Source organism: Suricata suricatta, chromosome 12 (genome assembly GCF_006229205.1).
Source record: "Suricata suricatta isolate VVHF042 chromosome 12, meerkat_22Aug2017_6uvM2_HiC, whole genome shotgun sequence".
In the NCBI taxonomy this organism is placed as follows: Eukaryota; Metazoa; Chordata; class Mammalia; order Carnivora; family Herpestidae; genus Suricata; species Suricata suricatta.
Window position 1 is genome coordinate 5,727,652 of NC_043711.1, and position 8,741 is coordinate 5,736,392.

Below are 8,741 nucleotides of genomic sequence, written 5' to 3' on the forward strand. Positions count from 1 at the left end.
ACCACTAGGCGCGCCGCAGCCCCGCCCCCACCAAGTGTCGGAGGTCCTGCGCAGCTCGCGACGCTGGTAGGCAACGCCTTAAAGGGACCGAGACCTGTGGGTGCAGGGAATGCCCCTCCCACTAGAAATGAGAACAAGTTTATTTTCCCGTTTATTTAACACCCACCCCACCCCTGTCCCACCAGTGTCCGGCCCGACTGGCCCAGGTCCTCAGGGCACGGCAGGGAACCGGACCTTTAAAAGCAAACCCTAAAAATAAATAAGCGGGGGTCTCCGCAGTCGGAGGGCTAATGTCCAGTAGCAGCGGCGGGTCCGAGTCAATTTACCAGCAGCGAATGTTCCTCCGAGGCGTCCCTGGAAGAGAAGCCGTCTTAGCCCAGCCGGGGCAGAAGGCAACAGTGCCCTCTGGCACCCTCCCTCTCCCCGGCCCCCAGCTCGAACCTGCTGCAGCAGCAGAGGAGGCTGCAGGCCGAGCCGCTCCCTCGGCGGAACTTGCCGGAGGTGGGGCTGTCCTGGCACTGCGCGATGTAGGCCTGGAGCTCGCTCTCCTCCGCGCCAGCACCTCCGGGGTGCTGCGGAGAAACACGGGGTGGCCCCTTTGAGGCCTGGCCTCCCCACAACCTCCTGCGCCAGCCAGCCAGCTGGATCTCCTCCAGGTGCCTTCCACCAGCCTCGCTGCTCCTCCCACCGGGCCTCTGCAGCTCTTCACTCTGCACTCACCGTCCCCTGCACCTGTCGTTCCTCATGGTGTGCTTCACCCCAGACCTTCCCTGGCCTCCGGAATACGTGCTCTCTGCTGCTGCTCCAGCACCCAGCACCACACCAGACACAATCTGGGTGCTTGATACCCAACTACTGAGTTGGGTGCACACACACAGGAATCAAGGTCTGGGCTTGTACATCCAAAGTTGATGCACACGTGTGACGTTTAAGTGCTAGAGCAAGACGCACAGGGGTCCTCAGGCCTGGGTGACATGAGGGTGTCTGTGGGATGGCTTATCCATGCTTGCAGGGAGGTGGGGGGAGGGGGACTGCACACCTGCTTGCAGCAGAGCCTTCACCCCCTCCCAAACAGGTAGAGGAGCTGACACCTCTTCCCCAAGTCCTTTCTGGCCACTGGGCCTTTGCCCTGGCTGCTCCTTCTCCCAGGTACTCTGTCTCAATCCAGAAGTTTCTGAGATGATGGCAAGGTCTGCTATCTGTGCTGTCCAATCTGGTTGTCGCCTGCCATATTGGCTTTCAGGCACTTGATACGTGAAAGGTGTGAGTGAGGAACTGAGTATGGAATTCATGTTGATTAACGTCAAAATGTAAATAGGCACATGTGGCTAAGACCAGCATTAGACGGCACATTCTAGAAACTTCCCCAGACTCGCCCCAGTAGCAGTCTAGACCAGGGGGCCCTCTGTAACCTTCGTCCCTCTCGCCGGCTGGTCCTCACACTTCTGTTCTTGGATCTTCTATCTTACCTACTAGTCCAGCCTAGTCTGTATACGCGGTGTTGCCTAGATGCCCAGCACAGGGCTGGGCCTGCCTGCCGCCCCCACATTCTACTCCGGCCCCTTCCCTCCACCCTGCAGCCTGCAGGACCACCACTCCCTGGACTCCAAGAGCTCCCACCCAGACCACCCTGCAGGATAGAAGAATGAGGAGCGGGGCCTTCCGGAATCACACAGTCCTGGGTTGAGCCTGGCCCCACCGCCCAGTAGCTGACCTCAGGCGAGTCACTAAAACTCTAGAGCTCGGTCTCCCTGTCGGTAAAAAGCAGACCCAGGAACGCCTCCCGGGCCAGAACCCCACGCTGAGAAAACCGAGGCTGTGGCGGCTGTGATCCGCGCCACCACCCCGGCCACCTCCGTTCTGGCTTCTCAGAGTCTCCCACCTTCTCTCCCTGGATCCTTTCTTCGCCACCCTGCCTCATGTCCCCTGAGACCCTGCTTGGGCCAACGCCAGGTGACCCGGAGCCCCAAGTTCACGGCTGCGTGTGTGTGAGGGCTGGCCCCGCTGGAGGTGGGCGTGTGGGTCGGCGCTGACCTTGATGGTGTCATAGGCCCCGGTGATGAGCGCAATGAAGAGGCTCAGCACCATGTAGATGAAGAGGCTGATGAAGGAGTAGAGGTAGAGCTGGGAGAAGAGCCACACGAGGCTGCTGCGGCCCTGCTGCGCCTGCATTGCCGCGAACGTCACGAACATGTCGTCCCCGTTGATGAGCGAGAACAGGCACTCCGACACCATGGACAGCGAGCGAAACTGCCGGCAGGGCCGTGGGGTGCTGTGGTCAGAGGGAGCCGCGGGCGGGGCCAGGGGGGCAGGGTGGGGCACTGGGGGTGGGGGCATCCGAGGGGACAATATGCAGAACTGCCGCAGACCTCCTAGGAAGGTACCAGGGTCGAGGTGGGGGATTCCGTGCCCCCAGATCAACAATCTGATAGGTGAGGCATCAGAGGGTTTAGGATGGGGGTGGGGGGTGGGGTTGGCACTTAGAGAGGGGAGTCAGGAACCCCTGGACTGTGGATCCTGAGCAGCGCGCCCCGGACATCCCCTACCTTCACATGGTAGGGCCCCAACACGATCCAGCCACAGAAGCAGTAGCCCAAGTAGATGACAGCCACACAGCAGCAGAAACGCATGACGCTGGGCAGGGCCACCCGCAGCGTGGCAATGAGAATCTGTGGCAGGCAGACGGGGCGGGGCACAATCACGGTGTGGGCACCCAGGTGGGACTTGGAATGTGGGGTGAAGCGGGCAGGGCCTGGCTGAAGTCGTGCCAGAGCGGCCAGAGACCGGGGGTAGTGCAGAAGGGTGGGGGGGCGCCGTGGGGGCTGGAGGCTAAGCCACGGCCAGACTGGGCTGCGTGCGTGCGAGGCGGCGGGCCCCCGTGGCTGTGGTTCCGGGGTAGGGACACGGACGTCTGGGGTGGGAGGGGGAAGAGGCTCACGAAAAACCGTCTAGAGAGGCTGCGGACTGCCACACGTGCGTGACCTTATCCAGGGCGGGGCAGTGAGAACTGGGGAGGGCCTGGCCTGCACACGCGCACGTACATTGTACTTATGGAAGAAGGTCAGATAGCGGATGACACCGACCCAGACGAGCAACGTGGAGGTGCCCAGGAGGATGCTGCAGACGTCGTAGCTCGCCAGGTTCTAGGGACAGGAGCACTGTCAACCCCACTGGCCTGGCCCTTCTCAGTGGGAGAGTGGGGTGGGCCCAGGCAGGATAGGGCACGGGGCACGTGTAGGGCAGCGGTGCCCAGAAGGAGACAACAGGGCCCCAGGCAGGACCTACCTTGGCTTCGATGCCAATCTTCATGATGGTACCCGAGATGGTGAGCACGTCGCTGGTGACCAGCAGGATGTACCAGCCATTGACAAATTCCAGCCGCTCCCATAGGCTGATGGCCCGTCCCCGCTGCCGCCACATGAACCCCACAAACTCCTGCAGGAGACAGGAGGGGTGAGAGCTGATCCAGGCAAGGGGCCCTCTCCCCGCCTGGCCCTTATGGCCCCGGAGCCGGGCAAGGCTGGCTCGGGCACGCGTGCAGGATGCTGGAGGTGGCTCTCACGTTCTGCAGCAGAAAGCCACGGAGCAGCGAGCGGGCACACAGCAGGAAGGAAAAGGAGCAGGTGAGGATCACGACCACATCGAATAGGAGCCGGAAACTGTTGTCTCCTGTGAGGAGATGACTCGGGTAGAGCCAGGAGTGGCTCAGGGCCTCAGGAGACTGGAGATGGGGCTAGGCCAGGCCTCAGGGCCTGCAGGACTGGTGGTGGCTACTCAGGAGGCTCATGGGTTACCTGGGTGAGTTAGGAACTGGGGGTCCATGCTGGTCTGGGACTTAGGGGCTTCCCAGGCAGGCCAGGTGCCCCGGTCTTAGCTGGTGTGGGACCTGGGGGTTGCCTGGGCAAGTCAGAGCCCCCGGTCCTGGCTTGTGTGGGGCCTGGGGGCTCCCCGTGCAGGTTGGGGCCCCCAGTTCTGGCTGGTGTGGGGCCTGGGGGTTCCCTAGGCAGGTTAGGGCCCCTAGTCCTGGCTGGGGTGGGGTCTGAGGACTCTTTGAGCAGGCCAGGGCCCCCAGTCCTGGCTGGGGTGGGGCCTGGGGGCTCACCGTGCCTGAAGACGCTGGGGTGCTTACACTCCTGGATGTGGGCCTGGGTCTCCAGGCTGATGGGGATACGGCCACTGTGCGCCTTATTGTCGAAAGTGATCTGCAGCAGTGCGGCAGGGCGGCAGGAGCCAGAGTAAATCCTGGCACAGCCAGGCTCCCAGACCCCCACGATGGGCAGTCTGTCCAGCCCCACTCCCCTTCTTACTCCCACACTGTTCCCAGCTCCAGCCCTGGAGCTCAGGAGCCCTGCAGGCAGCCCCTATTGCTGGCAGCCCCCCACCCTCGTCCCGCACCCGGGGATTACCAGGACCCTGAAGGTGTAGCAGTCTGGAATCTCATTGTTGATCAGGCTCTGGAGGTTGATGGTCTTCAGCTGGAAGTGGATGGTGACGTTGATCAGCCTGGGGGGAAGGCCTGGGTGAGGGGGAGGGGCTCTGCTCCTTCCTCTTGCTGCCCGCGCCCCCCCCCAGTGCTCCTGCCCCAATGCCAACTCTGCAGCTCATGAAGGAAGTACTCACACATGGGCATGGGCATGGCCTTCCTCTGTCCCCGCTTGTGAGAGGGCAGCCAAGGACACCTGGTGTGCTGCCTCCCCCACCCCTCCTCCCCTACCCCTCCTCCCCTCGGCCCGGCCCTGGAGGCCCCTCCATCAGGTGGTACTTGTGGAATTTGAGCGTGAGGTTCTTGTAACTGGCGCTGCTGTCCGAAAGGGAGAGATCATCACCAGGGGGCACCAGGGGTCTCTCAGGGGGGTCCACCCGGATGCAGTCTGAGGACAGGGAGTCAGGGAAGGGACACTGGGGGCGGGAGAGGCACAGGCAGATCTCCCCAGAGTCCCCCACAGCCCCTTTCCTTTCCCCACTTCATTTCCCACTGAGAACTTAACAGTTGTCATTTGTTCCCCCCTGTCTCCCCCAGGACAGGGGCCAGCATGACTCCTTCCCGACACAGGCCCTAGGGCCCCGCCTTCAGTGAGCCCCCAGACGTTTAGTGCATCAATGATATTAAAGCATTCCCCCAATAACGCCCCAAACGTCCAGTCATTAACGATCAGGACAACCCTATCTCCTAGATGGCCGGGTGGCAGAACCAGATGGGAATCCCAGCAGCCAGCACGGCCAATGGCGGGGTCCATCCTGCCCTGCCTACTCACCAGTGACAACCATTGGATCGATGTCAAAGGTGTCATTGGCTGGGTCCACGTGGCCACGGTGGTAGTAGTGCTGGCACAGGGCCAGGGCCGAGCCGTTGGCCCAAGGGCCACCCCCGCCCCGCACGTAGGCATACCGGCCCAGCGACACGTCGGGGAGCATCAGGTACTGCGGGCAGGGAAGGGGAGACTCGGTCAGCCCTGCCCCCTCTCCCCCCACCCCCCACCCCCTGCCCGCCGGCCCCCGCGTGCCCGCACCTGGTCCACGGCGTGGAAGATGGCCTGGTAGAGCTGCTCCCGCGTGTAGGCTGCAAAAGTGTCGTCTGCCCCATCAGAGTAGCCCAGCAGAAAGAGGTGCCGGAAGGCAATGGTGTTCTCCTCCCGGAAGGTCACTGCCAGCTGGTTGCTGAGCCCGAACAGGATGAGCTGGCGGAGGGAGCAGGAAGGGACAATGCCGGGATGGGGCCTCCCCCAGGACAGGGGTAGGGGAAGGCCCACCGGGCAAGCAGCACCTGGCAGGTGTCCACGTCTCGTAACCAAAGTCAAGGAAGTGTTTAACAGGTGCCGGGCTCTGTGCTAAAACCCAACTCTACAGGGTAAGTGCCACTGACGGAGCTTTTACTGAGAAGAAATCAGGAGTGTGGCAACCTTCCCTGCATCACAGCGCCAGACCGAGAGCTCCTTAGGGCAGGGGCTCGGTCTGACTCATCATGGGGTCCCCAAAGCCCACGATGGGGCCTGGGATGGCGGCAAGGATCTGTCTAGCCCCTGGGTCCGTTCTCTTTGAGAGTCAACCTGGCACCAGGCTGCCTGGGTTCAAGTGGCAGCTCCCACCGCTGGGTTGCTCTGTGACTTTGGACAAATCCCTTAACCTCTCTGAGCCCTAGCTGCCTCATCTATAAAAGGGCGGCAGTAACAGCTGCCAAGACCTCGAAGGGCAATTGTGAGGTTCCCAGGAGCTGTTTCCACCCAGACCCGGGGGGCTTCCTGATCAATGACTGCGTGCCATTGTCGCTGGCCTTGCGTTGCTGCAGCGTCCAGACTGGGCTCTGACTGCAGGAGTCTCCTTCCAGAACAGCAGCGGCCGCGGGGTGCTCTGCTGGGGCCCCTGCAGGACTCACCTGTACAGTGACCACCAAGATCTTCACCACTTGCAGCATCAGCTTGAAGGGCTTGCGACCCTTGGCCCGGAACTTGTCACAGGGACTCATGAAGAAGTACTTGAGCCTGCGGCGCAGGTCTTCCTCTTCCGGCGGGATCGGGGGAGCCCCGGCCCGGGTGCCATACCCAGGACTGGGGGTTAGGAGGCGCTCCGTCTCTGCAGGAAAAGAAGAGGACAGTGTGGGACCACCTGCCAATGCCAGCCCCGGAGACAGGTCCCACCGGCTCCGGTCAAGAAAAGAACTCTGATCTAAGAAAACCCAGAAAATCTGCGACGTTTCACGGGTACACACAGCGACACTGCTCAGAGGTTACCAATTACAATGTGGGGCTCAAAAGGGCCTGAGCTGATGCATGACTCTGTTGCTCACTGGCTTGGGCAGGGCACTCAGCCTCTGAGCCTCAGCTTCCCCATCTGCAAAATGGGGTAGTAACGTCTCTCCCTGGGAAGCTGAGGAGCTGACAGGCACAAAGCATTTATCGCAGGGGCTGGTATGCGGTAAGAGCGTCAGAACGGTCCGTCCGTGTTCCAGTTGTTGGTTTGTGGGCAAAGAATGAACTGCTTGCACCAGCCTCTCACAGGGCACTCAAGGCTCCAGGGCTCATGCCAACTCCAGTCCCTAGGCGTGAGCATGGAAGTCAACTACAGTCCAGTTTTTCCTTTTTTCCTTTTTTTTTTTAAAGACAAGAAGAGCAAGCACGTGTGGGAGGGGGCAGAGGGAGGAAAGAATCTTCAAGCAGCTCGACACTCAGTGTGACACTCAATCCCCTGACCCTGGGATCATGACCTGGGCCAAAATCAAGAGCTGGAAACTCAACTGACAGCTTCCCGGGGACCCCTTCCAGTTGTTTCTGGTCAAACACCCAAGGAAGGACCTTCCCGCTCATCGTGACCTGGATGGGTGACCCTCTCACAAGCGACAGGCCTGGAGCAGGGGAGATGGACAATAAAACTAACAATAGCAGAGCACGTTTGCTGAAGACTCATCCCACCCCCGTGGGTGTTGTCAGTTCGTGAGCAAACTGAGCATCTTTGTTAAGAGCACCAGCTTCTGGAAATCACACAGCCCTAGAAACATAGCCCAGACCTGCCACTTCCCAGTTGGGCAATCCTGAACATCTTTCAAAACCTCCATCTCCTCATGTGACAGGTGGGGGGAAAAAGTCTACCTTGAGACTGAAATTCTGGAAGGTGATCTCAGAATGAAGATAAAGGAAATAGAAGCTAAGTGTTAGTATCTTAATAATTTTTCAGCAAACAGGGACTATTTTAAGCACTACTTATTCTCTTCGTTCCTCATCAGCCCAAGAGGAAAGTCCAAGGTTTCATCACCTGCTGGGGTCACAGCTGGTCACAGCAGCCCAGGACCGTCTGACACGCCTCCCCCCGCCCCCGGAGAAACCTGCTTCTTTCCAGGACCTGGCTGCTTGCCTGCCTGGCACAGTGGCCAGGATGAATGTGGCACTGTCAGAACCTGTCCTGCAGGGAGCGCTAGCTCCTGGCTGGTCCCTTTGGAGCTTGGATGCTGTCGTGGAGTTGTTTACAAGATAGTTGGATGGGAAGCCAGAGGGCAGGCCCGCCTCCCTAGCTGGGATCACAGGTGACCCACCCCAGATCCTACCAGCAGGGACAGCTTTCCGGATCTCAAGCTAGCTCAGAAACGGAAGACCAACACAGAATCTTCCTCCAGCCTTCCCCGCTCGCCCCCTACCCCCGACCCCCACCCCCAAGCAGAGACTAAAGACACCGAAGGCTGAGCAGCCACCGCCTAAGTGAACGCTGAGCTTCCCTGGGTTTGGACTTCTAAAATCGAGTTAAGCGCCAAGGTCAAGGAGGCGACCCCCCAGCTCACTATCTGAGTTTAAAGAAGCTGAGCATTGCCTCCTGGATTGGGGGAGGGAGTTGCACGTGAGGGTTGGAGCGGCCGCTGACCGCTGAGTTCCAGCCAAGCCGAACAAGGGGAACTGCGCTCAGAACGCAAGCCCCCTGGAAACGTCCCCGGCCCGAGCCGGAAAAGCGGGCGGCCACCCGCTGCCAGGGTTTAGGAAGTCGGAGCACAACGTGGGTCCAGGAAGAGCGCCCGGGAGTCCCGCCACCCGAGTTCGGAGGAGCCGGTGCCCACCTGGCGCCCAGGTTCTAGGGGCCAACTGTCCTTATCTCCACTACTGGGAAGCTGAGAGGTCAGCACCGGAGTTGAGGCAAGGGAAACCGGGAGCTCGGCCGCCCCAGGTCGGGGAAGCTGGCTGCCCGCCTGCCGCCCGCGTTCGGTGACCCGCGGGGCCGCGCGCCCTCACCTGAGCCGCGCCGGCCCACCGGGGCTGCCATGC

At 61.0% G+C, this 8,741-nt stretch overlaps 1 protein-coding gene across 1 annotated transcript; it reads right to left on the reverse strand.

The window, feature by feature from the left end:
* Window positions 1–122: 122 nt before the first annotated feature.
* Window positions 123–8,739, reverse strand: MCOLN1 (mucolipin 1). Its single transcript, XM_029916212.1, has 14 exons — window positions 8,709–8,739; window positions 6,374–6,570; window positions 5,511–5,678; window positions 5,256–5,421; window positions 4,763–4,871; window positions 4,407–4,503; window positions 4,103–4,202; window positions 3,563–3,669; window positions 3,286–3,435; window positions 3,042–3,143; window positions 2,547–2,669; window positions 2,035–2,250; window positions 442–572; window positions 123–354 (listed from the first exon to the last, which is right to left on the reverse strand). Exons 1-14 carry the CDS (start codon window positions 8,737–8,739, stop codon window positions 318–320), a joined length of 1,734 nt encoding a protein of 577 aa, XP_029772072.1. The 3' UTR covers window positions 123–317.
* Window positions 8,740–8,741: the final 2 nt, after the last annotated feature.